General features: G+C 37.7%; 1 protein-coding gene across 4 annotated transcripts in view; it reads left to right on the forward strand.

Moving 5' to 3' along the window:
- Positions 1-20,231, forward strand: part of THADA (THADA armadillo repeat containing) — a 323,565-nt gene that overhangs the window by 46,761 nt on the left and 256,573 nt on the right. For all 4 annotated transcript variants that reach the window (XM_021701170.2, XM_021701169.2, XM_021701171.2 and 1 more), the window contains 3 exons: positions 2,368-2,526; positions 3,940-4,097; positions 13,061-13,170. In XM_021701170.2, the coding sequence (XP_021556845.1) occupies positions 2,368-2,526; positions 3,940-4,097; positions 13,061-13,170 (427 nt within the window). The remainder of the gene's footprint in view (positions 1-2,367; positions 2,527-3,939; positions 4,098-13,060; positions 13,171-20,231) is intronic.

A 20,231-nucleotide genomic window follows, 5' to 3' on the forward strand; every position in this document is an offset into this window, starting at 1 on the left:
GGGGCATATATATACCTGTACCGTATGGGTACACTGTAGGGGGCATATATATACCTGTACCGTAGCAACCAGAAGGGATTGGCTGCGAACAGTATACATGTGGTGTTGAAATAAAGTTTGTGAATGCATTTGAGGAGTGCAAATGAGAGGCTTGTATTAAAAACACACTGAGCATATCCTAAATACCCAGTTAAAGTAACTTGGTGTTTTGTGTTTGCATAGAAAATGTTAGGTTTTGGGGCGCCTGGGTGGCTCAGTCGTTAAGCGTCTGCCTTCGGCTCAGGTCATGATCCCAGGGTCCTGGGATCGAGCCCCGCATTGGGCTCTCTGCTCTGCCGGGAGCCTGCTTTTCCCTCTCCCACTCCCCCTGCTTATGTTCCCTCTCTCTCTGTGTCTCTCTCTGTCAAATAAATAAATAAAATCTTTAAAAAAAAAAAAGAAAGAAAATGTTAGGTTTTGTTCTTTACTAAAAATGAATTGGCAGATTGGTGATGGTTCATGAGTAAGACACAGTTATTTGTTTATTTTGGCTGGTATACCAAAATTTGATGTTTTAGTTTTCCTACTTAAACAGTACGTGGGAATAAGAAACATCCAATCTTAAAGCTAGTATTTGGATCAGGCAAGTACCAGTATATTCTGGATGAGAAATCTTGAATATTTGTCACCTATGGTGGGTGGGGCCTATAGTGTATGCTAAAATTCTGTTTGTTACTAAGTTTTAAAATGTCCGTTGGTCTCAAGAACAGTCTGTGGCCCACAGACTTTTCCTTGATTTTGCCTTTTCTTTTTTCCTCGGGTTGTCTCTATTATTCCTGTTTCTGTCCTACATTATCTACTGTGCATTCTGAATTCCTTGAAAACATTTCCTCTGAAAGCCATAAAAAGGAATGGGTAAAATTTTATTCTGATCATCCTTTTTTTCTTAGTCTTTCCATGGTTTCTATTTGGAACCAGTGTTATTTTTTCATGGCTGTCAAAATTTGTTTTGGCAATATTTCATGGAAGCCACAAGTGAACATAAGATGTTGGATGAATCATCCTGATAGCCCTTTGGGTCTTTGTATCTCCTATAAGACCTAAAATGTAAGTGTATCTAGGGACACCTGGGTGGCTCAACTGGTTGAGCATCTGCCTTCGGCTCGGGTCATGATCATGGAGTCCTGGGATCAAGTCCTGTGTCGGGCTCCTTGCTCAGCGAGGAGCTTGCTCCTCTCTCTGCCCGCTGCTCCCCCTGCTTGTGCATGTTGTCTCTCTCTCTGACAAATAAATAAATAAAATCTTTAAAAAAAATGTAAGTGTATCTAATAGGTATATAAAAGACCTGTTCTTTGATTTGTTAATTGGTTTCAGGTGACTGACTGTTGTTATTTATTTTTTTTCTTAAAGTATCTGAGCCTGCCTAGCTCTTCATTCCCTCATCATCTGTTCATTCCCTTAGCCCATGTTACTGAACCTCTGCCATGAGCCAGTTTTCTTTTGTAGGTGCTGGTGACTCAGCAGTGAACAAAGTGTTGCATTCGTGGAGCTTACATTTCCTAATCCATTGAGTGCTTAAGGAATAAAAATGAAGTTCAATACAATACTAGGGTTGTAAATCATACTTAGAAAGCAGTATATTACCTAATGCATTTCAAAGTCAAATACAAAGCCTTTATCATATTCCTGAGCTATAGAAGATTTTTTTCTTTATTTTTAAGTACAGTTGACAATACAATATTGTATTAAAGATTGTTTTTGTTGTGGTGGTTTCTTACCTCTTAAAACCAAATTACCTGAAGTTTAGTGCTCTTTTTTCACATGATTGAGCACCATATTTGAGATTCTTAGATAACACTAAGAAAAGCAATGTAAAAGAAAGAAAAGCAGTGTAAATGAGGTGATGGTCTTTGTCTTGCGGAGAGTTTCTGTTGTGTTGTTTTGTACTGTCTTCAACCAATTTAAAATTTTGGCCATATTTTAAAAGCACGCTCAAGTGTCATGAAGACCTTAATAAGTAATTTTCACATTATCTACCCCATGAGTCCCTTCTAATAGAGCTGATTATCAAGTATTAAAAATTATAAAATTCGGGGCACCTGGGTGGCTCAGTCAGTTAAGTGTAGGACTCTTGATTTTGGGTCATGTCATGATCTCAGGGTCCTGAGATCAAGCCCTGTGTGGGGCTCCCCGCTGAGCATGGAGCCTGCTTAAGATTCTCTCTCTCCCTCTCCCTCTGCTCCTTCCTCCTCCCACCCCTGCTTGGCGAGCTCTCTCTCCAAAAAGAAAAAAAAAAAAAAAAATTACAAAATTGAGGGCAGATACTCCCAAGGGAAATCGCATGGGCTGCAGAACTGTGATTTATGCACTCCCTTCTCTCTCCCTCAGAGTCAGCAAGCCGCTTACAGACGATTCTGAGTGAGATTCAACCGCAAGATACTAATGATTACTTCACTCAAGCCAAAATACTCAAAGAGCGTGATAGCTTTGATTTGGAGGACTTGAATGCCAGTGTGCCAAATATTGGTGCTTCAGCAGAGATCAAAGGTAGCATGTATAAAATGAATATTGTAGTATTGTAATTGGTGTTTCAGTGACATAATGTACAAAATGTTTTTTATATAGTAAATCAGGGTGCAGATGTTTGCAGAACATTTCTAGAAAATAAAGTCTTTGAGCTTATCAGTGATTTATTTTGGGGAATGTGTAAATGGTGCACCCCAGTGCAGTATATAAGGTGCTACAACAGAAAGCTTTGAGTGCTAACACCTGTCTTGGCAGCCAGGTGGTGCTCGGTCAACTTGGGTTTGGGCTGCAGTCGGCTTCTCCTAGTGATGTGGTTCACTGTGTGCAGTGAGAGTCCTTACAGTCAAGCAGCCTTTTAAGAGAAATCAACCTTACTACTCACCGAAGTGTGAGCTGCTCTGTTGTATCAAGCCTCCAGAAGTTGTGTTCTACTGCTTGTCTTCTCATTAGTTGTTATCTTATCATTTTTTGTAATTCTATAAAAAGTCATCAGCAGTAATCTTAGTGACCTATTACATATTCTGCATTCTCCACTAGATGGAGATATTGTCTTATAAAAATTTCTCTTTGTGATTTTTTTTTTTTTTTTAATTACACAACATAACATCTAAGCATATGCTTATTGTAATAGTTTCTAGCAATACAGAGGTAAATTTGAATTAAAAACAACTTAAAGCCTTAATTAAAATTTCAATTCAGTGTTTACATTTTACCTTAAAAAAAAAAAGAACAACAAAAAAAACGGAATTAAAGTTCTTCATTGACTCCCCATCCCACTTATTCTCTTTTGAGTGTATGTGCTTTTAGATCTATTCTATAATATTGATGTGTATGTACATTTACTCTTTTAGTTTAGTGGGCTTTTAAAAAACACAAGTGGGTTGCTTTGTTAACTTGCCTTTTAAATTGTCTTGGATTTTTTTTTTTAATGTTAATACTAAAATTCTAAAAGCTAGAAAAAGAGAGTAAGCATAATTGGTGTTTATTGGCTGTGGAATTTAAATGTATTCTGAAAGAGAATTTATATTTTCCTTTGATTTTAACAGTTTTATCCTGCCCCTCTACTGATATAACAGCTACCTCACCAAGATGAATAATGAAATATATTTATTATAGTCGTAATTTGTGGAGGACTTAGAGGCAGAAAGAGTTTGTTTCACTAATGTCTGACAGTTAGACTTAGTTTTTGAAACGGTATTGTGTTTTATTTTAAAATTTATTTTGAAAATAGTATATTAAAAAAATACTTAGCATGATTCTTACTTAGAGCACATGCTCAACAAATGTTACTTGTTTTATCATGAATATAAATATTACAATTGGTTTGTTCAAGCAGATTGTTCTTGGGGAAATTATGAATAATCTTATTCTAAGAAACCTGGGATGTGAGTAATCAAGTGTCTAGTGTTGCAATCGATTTTTTTTTTTTTTAAGGTAAAGAAAGAAAAACATGTGATGTAACTGCTCAGATGGTGCTGGTATGTTGTTGGCGAAGTATGAAGGAGGTCGCTTTACTTTTAGGCACACTGTGCCAGCTTCTTCCCATGCAGTCCATGCCAGAATCTTCCAATGGCTTACTGACAGTGGAGCAGGTAGGGGAGCTGTTTATTCCACCTGGTATAATTTCTGATCATGTGACTCAACTCAAACAAACATGAGTTTTGAATTTTTCTTGAATAAAATCCTACAGATGTCAACTGAAGGAAATTCACGGTAGTATAGAAATTAGACCTTGCACTACATTTCAAAACTATGGCACTTTTAGAAATAGTTTTATTTTTCTAAGTTATAAATAACTGTAGATTTTACCTTCTAACTTCAACATTGTCATTTTAATTTTTATTTTTCCATGTAACACCTATACATTTAAATGAAATTGTTTAGTAAAACTCCACAAACCGGGGTGCCTGGGTGGCTCAGTCATTAAACGTCTGCCTTCGGTTCAGGTCATGATCCCAGGGTCCTGGGATCGAGCCCCACATCGGGCTCCCTGCTCGGCGGGAAGCCTGCTTCTCCCTCTCCCACTCCCCCTGCCTGTGTTCCCTCTCTCGCTGTGTCTCTATCAAATAAATAAATAAAATATTTAAAAAAACAAACAAACTCCACAAACCTCTTAAATTTCGTGAAGGAAAAAAAGTAATATATTGGTTGATTATGGATCTCTTGTTTCCCACTACATTGATAATAAAGTTGTAGTCCCTTTGGTTTTTTGGCTGACTTTTATTTTAAGACCACAAAGTCCATTCGCCATCTGGGACTGTTCAAGTGACTTGAGTGCAGTGTTTACAAGAAATTAGCTTACCGCAAGCATTTCATTTGGAAATATTTTAGATTTATTAGATTTCTGTTTTTAATTGATTCCCTCTTCCTTTCCATATGGTTTCAACAATCTCTTTCCCACCATTTTCCAGCAAAGATCTATAACACATACTTTCATTTTTAACCTTTTTCAAATAAAGATAATTTTTCCCCAAGGGTGTTAAAACATTTAAGAACAAAACAAATATTGTAGTACGCTAAATGCTGATTATTTCTATAATAACCATGTGACTAGTTCCATGGAAATAATGCTAATATTTTTATTCTCACACTCTGTGGCCATGTGCTTGCATCTGGTTAACAGCTGGGCCTGTGATACTGCAGGCCCTGAGATGGAGACCAGCTGAGGGGAACAGTACACTGCCGGCATCATTGTGTTCCTTATTCTCTTCCAAATCAAATAGGCGTCAGTGTTCTAGAGTTACTTGCAGTCGTTGCTGGTGACCAGCTGGAGTGCCAATGCCAACATCTTTGCTAAGGAACCCAGCTATGATTAATGATTACTTCACTGATGTTCACCGTCTTACTAAGAAGTAAACATGTGCTAGAGTCTCTTCACTGTTCAACTCCTCTTTTCAAGGACAAGTTAAAACATCTAGTTTTGGGGGATTTGTTGGATAGTGTTTAAAAAAAATTTTCAGGGAAACAGATTTTGCTTTTACTGTAGTTGAGAAAGACCTGAAAGCTTCCTGTGAAAACCATCTGGCCTTGACATCTTTTCCATAGCACCCAAATCTTTTGAATTTAATTTATGTGGGAGAACCATGTTGGAATTGAGAATTTATATAAAATAAAAGAGACGTTTGTAAAAAAAACCCAAAAAACAACAGCAACAATAACAGAGAGGCTCTTATAAAACAAAGAACTCTTCTAATGACTGTTTTCTTGAATAAAAAATGAGTCTTGCTTTTCTGTAAAATATTAATTTCTATTCTAGTGAGATTCAGTCATTTTTCCATGTCGCTGTTCATGTGGTGATATCACATTTTTGGTTTGAGAAGAAATTAACTCCTGAATGTCTGGGGTAACGCTGTTCCAACCTGGAAACCCTGCCACTTGTGGAAGGCTTTATTCTTGATCCTGGTGTCTTTAACTAGAAGAAATGCCTCAGTTTAGGAACATTTAGTCAATGAAAATCAAAGTCATCAAGAAATTAGCGTTATTCATATTGCTAGAGGATTCCTACTTTTATTTATTTTTTATTTATTTTTAAAGATTTTATTTATTTATTTGACAGAGAGAGACACAGCAAGAGAGGGAACACAAGCAGGGGGAGTGGGAGAGGGAGAAGCAGGCCTCCTGCCGAGCAGGGATCCCGATGCGGGGCTCGATCCCAAGACCCTGGGACCGTGACCTGAGCTGAAGGCAAACGCTTAACGACCGAGCCACCCAGGAGCCCCGAGGACTCCTACTTTTAAACAAAACTTTTCTCCGTAAAATTCTTCTAAATTAAAAATACAACCATGTACTTAAAACTTTTGAGAGTTAAAAATATGTACATGATAGAGAAGAAGGTAATTTCCATTGGAGTGGGTGGGCCATGCCTGAGGTCCACCTTCCTTCCAAGGACACAGTCACTATTACAACACAACATCTTTTGTGCACCTATCAGCAAAACTAAGAATTTAAGAGTCAGTACTTTAGGTGAGGGTGACCATAACAGACGTGCACAGACAGAGGCAGTGAAGTGACTTGTAGGCAGGAGTCACTTTGGGGGAGAATCTGGGACTTGGATTTCTTATTCTCAAGAGTAATAATAACAACGGTGCTCTGCTTTTCTCTAAATGGGTGAAGGAGGCCGTTCCATACAACCTAAAATATTGACACTCAACCCAGTGTTTCTTTTACTCTCCATTTGCCCTTTACTCTTGAAAAAGCAGGATGATTCTAATTTAAAATTTGATGTCTCAAATGCAGACAACAGGGAGGATTTCTTTTGTAGCCCGGTGCCTTTAATCCCATCCTAGTTTTAGGGCCATTTGTTGAAGGGGTGACCCCTGAAATCCTGCATAAATGAGGGTGGTTTCTAACCAGCTGGCAGGCAGTGAGATCATTTTGAAGATTACAATTTGCTGCGGAATGAGAAGGACTGGTTCCCGCTTGTGACTGAGTATTCAGTACTGTATTCACAGACTATTAGAGCTGGAAGGGTCACAGGGATGATAGGATCCAGCCCTCTTGTACAAGGGCAAACTGAAGCCCTCGGGTGTTACCTGGTTTGCCCAAGATCACAAAGCTGGCCTGTGGCAGTTGCAGGAGGGGAACCCAGTTCTCCTTCCCAGCCTGCGTTCAGACACAGCACAGTGCTGCCTTTGTTCTGAACTGCTCATTTAACTTTTCTTTAAATTTAATCTTCCCTACTTCCCCTACCCAACCAGACTTTTACAAGCAACAGGACAGTAAGGCAACTTGCTACTGAGCTTTTTAGCAAATGATTCATTTCCCTAAATCACTTCTTGCAAAGCAGTGTGTCCTCCACGGCTTCAGCAAGAGGAAAATGTGTTCATTCAGAGGCAAGTCTGACTTTCCTCCTGCAAGGTAATCACCTAATGAAAGGTTCTTTCATAATGTCCCTGTACAAGAAGCAGAGATAAAACCAACTTTGAGGGATGTAAGTCGAGACCCTTAAAGAGTGGGCAGTACGCGCAACCTTATCTCATAACTTCCTGGCTGGTGTGTGTCTAGGCTTCAAGCTGGATGTTTTGCTGATGTAGAGCTTTTGCTTGATACATTTTGTTGGTCCTCTTTCCAAGGGATATTGGATACCCAGTGCCTGCTTATTTTTTTTAAACAACTTCCTCTATCTGGAGTATCAATTCATATATTTATATATTTCCTCTAGTATTCCTAAAAAGAAGCTTTGGGGTAGATTTTTCATACCTGCTTTCCTTTCCTAGTAATTATCGCCACAGAAATCGCCTGAACAAAAATAATTACCAACAATTAAATTAGCTATTTTTAAAAATTCCTACTGTAGATTCTGTTGTAATTTTTAGGATGTACATGGCTAAATGGGTTTACACATTTTTCTCAGTGTCTTTTGTTACTGTGTTAGGTTTTCCGTAATGGACAACAGGGGATATATGTTTATTAGCATCTGTAAGTCTTAAAGAAATTGCCTTTTGTGTTTTGCCAGAGTTTATTTTTTAGAAATTATGAGTAAGTATTCATTGAATTGTACTGAATGCAGTTTACTATTTTTAAGCTATGAAATGGAATTAAACATATCTTTTAGTCACCTGTTTATTGACTGCCGTACTACAAGGGTGTTGTGGGAACATAAAGAAATGTAATATGTGGTTCTCTGACCTCGAAGGGCTTAGAAATGTAATAAGGGATGCAAGACAAATTCATTTTTAAAAGTTAGACTAAAGGACACCAGTTAAAAGGGCACATGGTTAAGAATTTGCTAGAAAGCAAAGAATAAACTGCTGGTAAGAAGATGTCTAAATACCAGAAAACTATTTTTTTAAAAGATTTTATTTACTTGAGAGAGAGAGAGAGAAGAGAGAGAGAGTGCACACGCGCGCACAAGCATGAGCGGGAGGGGGGTAGGGAGGAAGAGGGAGAAGCAGACTCCCCATTGAGCAGGGAGCCCAATGTGGGGCTCGATCCCAGGACCCTGGGATCATGACCTGAGCCGAAGGCAGATGCTTAACCGATTGAGCCACCCAGGGCCCCTAAATACCAGAAAACTATTATCTTTGTTGTTATTATGTAGGGGAGCAGTGTTTGGGCTTTGAAGAATCCCCACTGTTAGTAAGAAATCCCTGTAGTAGAGAATGTACAGTTTAAAACATTAATTATCTTACTCTCATCTAAACTTTTATAAACTGTTCTATTTAACCAAAGTGGAATTAATGACATTCCTAAGGTTATACGAGGTAGCTGTGTCCTAAAGTCAAAATTAAAATTAAGGGATTAAGTCTCAATACTTGATGATACAAAATAAAAACAAAAACAGACATTTACTGTTTGCTAGTCTGCCAGGTGCTCTGCTACATGCTTGTATGTGTAATCTGACTTATTTCTCAGAATAATCCTATGAAGTAGGTTCTAGTTTTAGCCCCATTTCACAAGTGAAGGAACTGGCTTAATTAGCTTATATTAGTAAGGAGGCTGAGTAGGGTTCCTGAACTCAGCCCTCCCGGCTCCAGAGTATCACAGCTTAACCACGGCATATGCTTTTGTAGAAACGTTCCACCAATACTTAAATCCTCTTGGGTTTATCTACTTTAGAATGAGTGGAATTAGCCTTGATTTTTCAGCTGTATTTCTATCGATAAAGGACAAATTTTTAAAAATGTATTTAAATTTGCCCTTTGTGGGTTTTAGGCTCTAGATGAGCATTTAACTCCCCTAATTTGTCCACTGGTGAGTTATAGATGCCTAAAGACATGGCATGTAGCTATTTTCCCCTATGGAAATTTATACCCTGTAAATCTAGAAAGCATGTTAATTGGCCTGTAGAAATGGGTTTTATGAAAATTTAAAACCAGGATCTGCTAAATTTAAAAAGTTAGTGACTAGAATTTAATTTTAAGAATAAAAATCAGGGGTGCCTGGGTGGCTCAGTCGTTAAGCGTCTGCCTTTGGCTCAGGTCATGATCCCGGGGTCCCGGGATCGAGACCCGCATCGGGCTCCCTGATCCGCAGGAAGCCTGCTTCTCCCTCTCCACTCCCCCTGCTTGTGTTCCCTCTCTCACTGTGTCTCTCTCTGTCAAATGAATAAATAAAAATCTTTAATTAAAAAAAAAAAGAATAGAAATCAGTGCCCCCCCCTTTTTTTTTTACCTTTTTACCTTTATTCCCTTTTAAAAATCTTGAGATGTATGTTATTCATTAAGAAAATATTTTGTGAAGACATCATCCATGTTTTTGTGAACTTTAGATAGGACTTTAATAGCATCTAATAAAAAGGCAATTGCTTCAGAGCTTTCAGAGGACTTCTGCATTTTTAAAATAAATTTAAAAATCCTATTTCTGGGGGCACCTGGGTGACTCAGTCAGCTGAGCCTTTGGCTTGGGTCGTGATCTCAGAGTCCTGGGATCAAACCCAGCATCGAGCTCCCTGCCTCAGCAGGGAGTCTGCTTCTCCCTCTCCCTCTGCATGCCCCCCCACTTGTGCTCGCTCGCTCTCTCTCTCAAATAAAAAAAAAAATCTTTAAAAAAAATTCTATTTCTGGTTCTGACTGTTGTCATTAATTTTCTAAGTTGTTTGGGTCAGATCTGTTTCTTGTAGCCTGATTATCCAATGGGAGGTGTCAGCATGGCCCTTTTCCCTGTCCAGCTGCCACACTGCCCTGCTGACTCCTCCTACCCTTGGTAATGGGGTCCATGTCCAACTTGCAACCCTGTCTTCCACTCTTTACTAGTATGAAACCTTAAGGTCATTTAGCCAGGTCTGCTAACCTTCACTTACATATTCTGTGTTCATTCATATAGAAAGATCCAGTAGTGTCTGGGAGGTAGCAGGGACTTAATAAATGCTCATTCCTCCTAGCCACCCAGCCTCTTCCCATGTTTGTTACCCTCTTCCATTTTGGTCCACCCAAGTATATCCAGTTCAAGGTCTAACCATGAAGCTTCTTGTAATAATTTATTCTAGGGCAGAAGGATCTTTCATTTCTTGGAGCTGTTAGGCATCTGATGGGTACCATTCAGCATATTGGTTTTGTCTGAACTGAAAGCCTCATGAGGACAGATGTCCTGTTTTGTTCCTCCCTGTCTACCCTAGCACTAAGCTGCTAAGCATTTGGCTGGGTGCTAAAGAAATATTTACTGATTGTCAGACACTGTATACTCTCTTCAAAGGCAAGAATTCATAGTATTACCTAGGTGAGTTTGTTGGGAGATTATGTTCAGAATGAAATGAGGGAAAACTGTCTACTTCTCACTTGTATTCTTAGAACCTCATTCTGTTTCCTGAGGCCAGGATTACCTAAAATTGAGGTCCACCCATGTACTGGTCACACTTCTGAAATCTTTGATTTTATTATATGCTTTTTGGTTTAGGTTCCTTTAAACAGGATAAAGGAAGCTGAACATCAGATCTTTGCTTAAGAACTAGATGGTGAACTGTTTTAAGTTCACAGAGAAGCACTTTAACAGTTAACATTTGTGTTTTCCTGAAGTATGTTTTACTATCTGTAACATTTTAGAAAAAAAAAATTAAGGAAGTTAGACCCCATCTTTATGACTTGCTGTTTTTATTTTCTGTGGCTTAAAATACCTATTCTTAGAAATCTTCTTTTATTTCTCTAATAATAGAAATGATACTCATAACAAGTTAGCTGAGTGAAGTTCTGGTCCCCACTTTGTAGGATTATTGAGTTTTAGATCTATCTTGGGGGTTAAATTCATATTAAAGGCTTGATAATTCTGGTCAAAATACGCTCTGAAATTACTGTATTGAAGAGAAAATGATAAAGCTTACCCTGACGGTGGTTTTGATAGCTAGTTGTATGTGACTCTTAAAAAATATTAAAAATTAGGAGTATTGTAAGATCTTTACCTGAAAACTTTAGCTGAAGAACATGACGTGTCACTCTTGGGTTATTAAAGTGTTAGAATTTTTAAAATCCTATTATATACTCCTTTTCTGGTTCTTTGTTGTTTTATATCTTTTATGTCTGTTTCTTACTTCTCTAAGTGTATCACTTGTTACCTCTCTATAATCAGATATATTTTGAGTATGGAGTACGTCTTTACTTTTCCTCTATTTGGAAACCCAGAACTGAATTGGATTATAGATTATGGGCCTGTTCTGCACTTTTAGTTTTATTAACTTAATATACAATCTTTGAGGCAAGTACTATTGTTATACCCAGTTTATAGATGAGGAGACTGAGACACTTGCTCACGGTCAAACGTTTACACCTTGTACTGTTTATTATCTCTCATGTGTGCAGGGCACTAACCTAGTCACTGTGCTGAGGTAGAAGGTGTTTTAGGTAAGCATATCTGAGCTATCTTGGGATAGCTTGCCTTTCCACCGTACTGTGACCTGCTGGGGAGACTTGGATCAAGAGAGCCAATTACAGCTTTGATCCTGAGCTTTATACAAAATTTGGATTTTCTAAAGTCGATAACCACCAAATCTTCCTGGTATAAAAGTACAGTTAGCCCAGTTTACCAGTTAATTCTGTACAAAACCTCATCAACAACTAATTGTTAGTCTTGCCTTCCTTAAAATATATTATCATATTTGTTATTTGTCTAAACTTGCATGCAGAAAGGCAATATGTAGGAAAGTGATCAGGTAGCATTGTGGAAAATTCCATGGTTCTGACTCAGCGTGAAGCCTGTCAATTTTCAATTTTCAGGACTCCCTTTGCACAAGTCTTGCATTGCCACTAATTGTTTATCTCTAAACGGTAATTATTGGGAGTTACTGTCCAGTGGACTGGAGTTTCAGTTTGGGAAGGTGAAAAAGTTCTGTAGATGGGTGGTGCTGATGGTTACACAACAATATGAATAGATGGAGTGCCACGGAACTGTATACATTAAAAACAGTAAATTTTAGGGGCTCCTGGGTGGCTCAGTCGGTTAAGCGTCTGCCCTTGGCTCAGGTCATAATCCCAGGGTCCTGGGATCGAGCCCTGCATCGGGCTCCCTGGTCAGCGGGGCGTCTGCTTCTCCTTCTCACTCTGCTCCTCCCTGACTTGTGCTCTCTCTCTCTCAAATAAATAAATAAAATCTTTTTTAAAAATGTTGAATTTATTTTATGTCTATTTTAACCACAGTAGAAAAGAGATTTGTGAACCGAAAAAGCTAATTATTTCACCCAGGCTTAGGCGTGTAAGGCTTGTCACTTTGTGTGACTTGCTGTTGGTGTTGAGTGGTACAAGCTAACAGAACACAGCGAGGTTTGTGAAGCTGGTGTAGGGAGGCAGTTCTAGCCTAGCAGTTACAGATGACGACTGGAGCCAGACTGCCTGCGTTTTATGTCCTGGCTCTGCTACTCACTTGCTGTGTGACCTTGAATAAGTTACTTGGCCTTTCTGGGCCTCGTCCCTATTGAACAGTAGAGATGATAGTAGAACTTATTTCATGGAATTTACTGTGAGGATTAAATGTGATATTACAAAAACACTTAAAATACTACTTGTCACAAAGTCAGTGCTAAACGGATAAAGATCTAGTTCTGAGTTCTCAATGGTTATTACTGACATAAATGTATCTGTAACTGTAGCTAAGCGTAAATCACACATTTATTTTTTATTTTGTTTTAAAGGTAAAAGAAATAGGAGATTACTTTAAACAACACCTCTTACAGTCCAGGCACAGAGGAGCGTTTGAACTGGCTTACACTGGATTTGTGAAACTTACTGAAATACTAAACAGGTAAACAAAACAAATATCCTTTTGTGTACATTTTTAAAAGACTAAATGCACAAACCATGTGCTCGAAGTAAAATTTACTTGTGTCTTTTGATGTTTAAAAGAATAAGACTTAGTTGGCTTCAAACTCTTGGAAGAAATTGTTTTCTTAGGTTTCGTTGTATGAGTTACTGCAGATGATTGAGTGACATGTCCAAACCAAGTTGTTCTCCCATTGAAAGGTGATTTGAAGCAAACTCAAAGATTTTGCTAAAAATAGCTTTGAAGTTACCATTTCTTTTCATTCAATGAAATGACTGTTTTGTCTGTTTGAAAATTACTTGGCATTTGGAATAAAATAAGCCTTCCAGTTTTTTGGATTTGTGTATATTACAGAGAAACACTTAAGGATTTTGTGTTTTTCTTCATAATTTTATCTTATAGAAAAATTTTAAAGAACACTAAATGACCAAAAAGTATCAAAGATTTTTCCCCTTTACCTGGAAAAATACTTAGGTAGATTTCATATATTTAGCCATATGTATTTTTTTGACATTATAGGTGCTGATAATTTCATTCATTCATATAATAGATTTCCTCCAAAGAGCTTGTGAGGAAACCTTAAATTACTTAATGACTAAGTGTTCATGGCAAGTGTTCTCTAAATAAAAGGTAGTATTTTCCAGGAAAACATTTCCATTGCCTGGAAACTTTTTGAAATGAAGCAGAGTTCTGCCAGTCTGGAGCCTCAGCAAACATTTTATTTTGGGCTGGTAAGACATCTACTCCTTGAATATTTTTGAAACACTTTTTTCACACTCCTGGTAAAAACATTTATAGAACATTTTGCAGTTATGGGTTGCACAGAATATCTTTAAATGATACATTATAAAATGTTCCTGACATTAAAATGCTGATCTTGAAAATATTTTATTATCTTTTCAAGTTTCTCTTTCCAGTGTAGACATGACTTAGGGATTTTTTTTTCTCATAACACAACATACTTTACTCCCTTCAAATCAGTCATCAAATATATATTGAACACTAGTTGTGTGCTTAGTACTGTGTTTGGATTGGAGTTTATAGTACTTCTTTATAAGACAAGGGTCCTGTTCTTAAAGAGCTTATTGTTTAGTGTAGGAAATAAGCAGGGATGAAATTCAAAATATTTAACAGATGGTATGTCATGAGTACTGACTGGTCAGAACAGACACTGGCTGTAAGTGCTCAACATGGCTGTATGTATGGATGTGTATTAGCTGAATACCAGCCTGGAAGGTGAGACCAACACACTTGAGCAAGATAAACAGTCCAATGTAATTGTCAAATTTTGGGTGAAATTTACAAATTCTGTAGGAAAAAACTGAGAGAAAGCAACAGAGATAGGCTGGTAGGACTTAATGGAGAGGAGGTGGTATTTATGCTAATTATGAGCAAGGTTTAACTAGATAGGAGAAAGGAGGAAACTTTGTGAGCAGATGTTCAGAGGCTAGAATCAGCATGGTATATTGTTAGGTAAGTAAATAAGTAATCCATATTGTAGTAGTGATGGTGGTGATGGTGGTGGTATTAGTAGGCAATACCAAACAACTGGATAGATTGAGACCAAATTAAGGATATTTAGAAAGTAGATTTGCTGTAGTGGGGATGGAGAAAGCCATTGAACATTTTTGATCTGAGATAGATGATAGGATGCATTGTAGAACAGAGAAATAGCAGTGAACTTTGACATAGCCTCTTAGTTCTATTTATATCCACTCTATTTGTTGGCAGTGAGATTATACAAAAGTTAATCTGCTTAACTCTGATCTCTTCATCCCTAAAGTAAGGAAAAGAATATTTGCCCAGATCTCTGGCTGTGGTTGTATAGATCAAGTTTTCATTATAAAACTTTCTACAAATGGAAAATATCAACGAGACTGGTGTTGATTGTCGTGTTGGTATGCAAAAGAGGTTTTCCAGTTGGAACTATTAGGTTAGATAGATTGTAATGGCAGATTATAGTGAGGAGGGCCTGGAATCAGTTATAATGATCTAGATCTAAGGTGATGAGAGCTTCTTCCTCTGTGATGTTGGCCCTGGGAATGGAGGGAAAGAAGTGGCATGTCAGTTAACATTCAGCCCCACAGAGTAACAACTCTACTTACAAAGTATTGAATGCTTAGAAGGAAGCTCTGGATTTTATTATATTTTCATAATATATTTATATAATATATTTCATGATTTTATGTGTTGAGATTTAGGGCAAGTCTCAGCTGGGTGATTCTTCTCAGTGTATTTACTAAGTACAGTTGGTGGCATTGAGCTGACAGATGAACTGGTCGAGAGGATCCAGGAGGCTTTATTCATATTATCGCAACTTAGTGGGATAGCTGGAAGATTGGGCCAGGTTGGGACTACATGTTGTCTCTTAGCATGGCAGTCTTAAGGTAGTTGACATTCATGTATGGCAGCTGGCTTCCACCAGAAAGAGTTCTGAGAGAACCAGGCAGGAGCTTCATGGTCTTTTCTTTTTCCTTCCTTCCTTCTTTCCTTCCTTCCTTCCTTCCTTCCTTCCTTCCTTCCTTCCTTCCTTCCTCATGGTCTTTTCTGACCTAGCCTCCGAAGTCTCATAGCATTGCCTCGGTCACATTCTTCTGGTTATAAGTGAGTCATAAGGCTAGTCCAGATTCAAGGAGAGAGGAATTAGACTCCATTACGTGTTTGATGGTGAAGTGGTAAGGTCATGCTGTAGAAATACATGTGGGATGGGAGATACTGTGGTGGCCATCTTTGAAAAATGCGATCTGCCACATGAACCAACTGAATGTGAGTGATGAAGGGCACCAGGGAGTCCATGATTGTTCCTGTGGTTTAATTCTTGGTGACCAGAACAATGGGATTAATGTTAACAGAGGCCGGGAAACTGAAAGTTTGATGAAGGTGAATAATGTGTTTTGTATGTGTTGTGTGTGAGATGATGATGGCATATCCTGGTGGAAATATAAGTCAGAACTTGGAGATAGGGGATTAAGTTTGGGAGATATAACAGAAACAGAGATGTAGGTTTAGGAGTTGTCATCATAACCATTGTAGTTAGTAGGATTGCAGTCTTCAGGGGATAGCGTAAAAGGCGAAAAGGACAGAGGACCAAGGACAGAGGCTTTTGAACCGCTGTAGTGGGTGGTTGAACGCTACAGTTGAAGGCATTCAAGTAAATGAAACAGGGAGACTAGGCAAGGCCCAGTGTCTGGTATCTCAGCCACTCCTAATCTGCTTTAAAAATCTCATGGTTGTCACTCTTGGCTTTTAACCAACCTGTTATGAGTTCTCAACTGTTGCTTCCAAACCAAGTGGTTCTTGGTCCCTTTGGAGACATTTCAGATCTGCGGAACAGAATGTTTTGCAGAGAACATCTTAACAATGTGTGTGGCTTCCTTTTGTTTGGTTTTTATTTTTAAAAGAAAATGTGTTTCTTTTGGATCCTTTGGAAAGCTTGTTATAAGCTCTTAAGTTATGAAAAAGTTATTTTTCATACAACTTTTTAAAAAGTTTGCAGAAAGAAATCTGGGCTTTCATGAAAATCCACTGAAATGGAGGCCAACTGCTGGCCACCTCTTGAACTACAGCTGTGTTAGGGAAGGAAGCACTTAAAGAGATTAATGGATAAATAACTGAAGAGTTAAACATGAGCCACATTGTTTGTATTGGTTTTTAATAAGATTATTCAAAATGTCTTCAAATGTAAACTGACTTCGCTATTAAACAATCATCTAAGAAGAAATAGGAATGGGAGATGCTATTCTTTTTTTCTGGGAATTTTTTGAAAGTGACACTTGCACACATACACAATAGTATGTTGAATTAATTTTCTAAAATATGATTTTCTTATATGGTGCTTTCTGTTTAGAATTGGATGAAACATGCATACTCTCTTCAAAAAACATAAGTACGTGCCTAAGCATTTGATTGGAATGGTTAGGTGCATGCAAGTCATTACTCTAAACTCAAGTTTCTGATGAAATTTACATTTGCTTGTTTACCCTTTATAACCTTAGTATTTTAAGTTGTTCTTTCAGTGAAAATGAACAGAATCTTAAAGTAGGGTGTTAGGCCAGGGACTGTAGCTTTCATTTGTACAACCATGAATTAATCTTAACCATAAGGGGACTAAATTGTTGATTACAATTCTAAATGTAGAAGGGAGATTCGTGAATACTTAATATTGTCTTATTCTGCATATATTTGAATTGTTCTGCCTATTGAGATATAGCTTAACCTACAACTATTTATTGCAATAATTACAGTCATTCTCAATTATTGGCCTGAAAAAAATGAACTGCTGACATTTAGCAGTTTTTGTCATACAATGCTAGTGCTAACTCATGGACGTCAACAATGATGGTAGACAGAAGTAATTTAAATATTTAAAATTTCATCAGTTAATTACAGCTACTACAATATAAATTCAATAGAAGACTTCTTATGAACAATTGAATTATAATAATGAAAAAATAATTTCCTCTACTTTACTGGAGAATGAAAGACCAAGTCTCTAAAGAGTATGCGATTGAGCAAGAAATAAGTGTAGAATATAATGTATGAGATTTGGGGAAAAAGTCATTCAACTGTTAAGAAAATAAAATACAATCTTGTCTAAACCTTTATTCACATCTGCTTTGGCAAATGTGTCTAAATAAGACACTTTTTTATTTCTGAGTGTCCTATGAATTTTATTTAAAACATTAATAATTAAATAAAGAATAACTAAGTGATAATCCACTCTGGGAAACCATATTTTTTCTTTATATAAAGAGGAAATCCTTTTGATTTCCCAGTTCTGTAGCAGATTGAAAGGATTTGTGGAAAATTAGGATGTTTTAATATTTAAATTCTAAATCTTGGTGTCTTTGGTTTTTGGCCCCTGAATTTTCATTTTTAAGCCCACTTCATAGTTGAGTCAGGTATTACCTTGTTTCTGGAACTTCAAATACTTGTTTTTAAAGTTCTCATAGTAATACTGAGTCATTTAGACATAATAACAGAGGACTCTTATTCTCAGTGAGTAACCTCTATCTCAGCTCTGTTAGTAAAGTCCCAAAGTTTTCAATATTAATTTTTCTCCTTGATCACAGGGAATGGTTATATTAAATATTAAGAGAACCGACAATCTAATCTGCCCTTCTAACCACTTTTTTTAATCCACTGTATCTTGCCCTTTCCCTGTGGCCTTCTTATTGGTAATTCAATTTAGATTTGGTCATTGTTGTTACTGCCTGTGCCTGCAGCTTAGGCTTCAAAATAGCCCCCTGATGTTTTACCCGGCAGTAAACCTCAACAATATTTGATGGTGGTGAGGGAGGTTAAGATGACTTCTGTTGATATGTAGCTTTCTCATTGGATCTCATTTGGGCAAGTCATTTTTCAGGCTTAAAATTTCTCCATGCTTCAGGGTTATGTTACCTTTTTAAAATGTGCATGCACATGCACACAGCCTTCATGCACATCTGTCACTGTTTAGTTTAATTGAAATAATAAACATGAACCTTGAAATAATAAACATAATACTTGACCAGAGAATGAATGGAGTGGAGACTGTAGCTTATGAAATAATTGGAGATTGAGAAAATCTCTAAGTTAGGAAAAATAACCACACTGAAAGAGTTTGAGGAAATGAAGATAACATTTCTCAATTAACAATATTAATAAAACTAATCAGAACTCAACAAAAAATGGCTCTGGGTTACCATACTTAGGTGGATGGATGAAGCCATTGGAAAGCCACTTTGTAGTCAGGGAACTTGATTTACTGACACAAAATAGTCTAATGACCAATTAGTTCGGTATACAGCATATGTAATTTGATTTCAGTCTGCGGGCTTTTTGCTTATCTTAGAATACTTACCCACTATGAGTGAGATAGCTTTGTGGATAGAAAATGGACTAATCTGCTTATGGAACAATAATTTGCTCCAGCGATTTGCTCAAGACAACACAAAGGCCTAAACAGCAGTTATGGTCTGCCCTGTTTATTTCTGTTACTTTTAGTAGAGGTTCAGGCCATAGCATTTAACATAGGACAAACAAAAACCAAAAAACATCCCCCACCCATGTCAGCCTTTTTTTTTTTTTGACACTGTTGAACAGGAGAATCAGAATGGTCTGATTCCTCCTACTCCACACCCTCAACCACCACCTCCCTCAGTGTTTAGAGGCAAGGATACCGAGGTTTATGAATTAGAGCTGAGTCATCTACCGGCCTTATTGACAAGAGGAAAGCCATTTAACCTCTCTAGGAGGAAGTGAGAGGGTTCAGCTTTCTCAGGCCTCTTTCAGCTCTGAGCGTCCTACTCATTGTATACTGCTGCTTTCTAGTTTCTGATTGGGAAAATCGGGATTGGGTGCATGAAAGATAGAGGGAAGCTGGATCATTTTTAGTAAACTTCCTTTAGAACTGATAAACCATCTCTTAGGAGTATTTTGTGGATTAATAACTTTCAGTGAGAGTTTCTTATGAAGAACCTTGAATCCCTTGTAAGAAAGTTATAATTTGTATGATGTACTCAAGAGGCTAAAGACATGGGAGTGAAGTAAAACAAACAATCCTTCAGACAAGGAGGAGGTCTGCTCTTTTAGTGGAAAGACCCTTGCTAGCAAGAGCAGGATTGGAATTCCCCACAGTCATGGTTGGTGATTGCACAGAGTTGGCACAGAGAACCAAGAACTGCTTCACTCAGGAACCTTTCCCTTTTCCTTGCTGACCCCTGGATGGTGTGATGAGGAACCAAAACAACCAGAGTTGTTGCATTGTTCTTGGGAGCCCTGCATGGTTCCATTTTTACCTCTCAATTCCTTCATTATCATAAGGACCAGCAACTCAGGAGTTTTGAAATCACTTCCTTATAAAGTAATCTTTCCTTGCTGGGGAGTAGACAGAAGGTTCATTGACTAGTCAAAACTCTCGATTAGGCTATTGTGTTTTTATAGGCACAGTGCTTCACCATTGAGAAGCCTTAAAGTTCCAGCCCTCCTTTTCTACACCCGTTGTTCGTTGTGTTTTGTTTTTTCCAATTATCTGCCTAACTGAAGGCACAGCTAATGTGCAG

This window comes from Neomonachus schauinslandi, chromosome 10 (genome assembly GCF_002201575.2).
Source record: "Neomonachus schauinslandi chromosome 10, ASM220157v2, whole genome shotgun sequence".
In the NCBI taxonomy this organism is placed as follows: domain Eukaryota; kingdom Metazoa; phylum Chordata; class Mammalia; order Carnivora; family Phocidae; genus Neomonachus; species Neomonachus schauinslandi.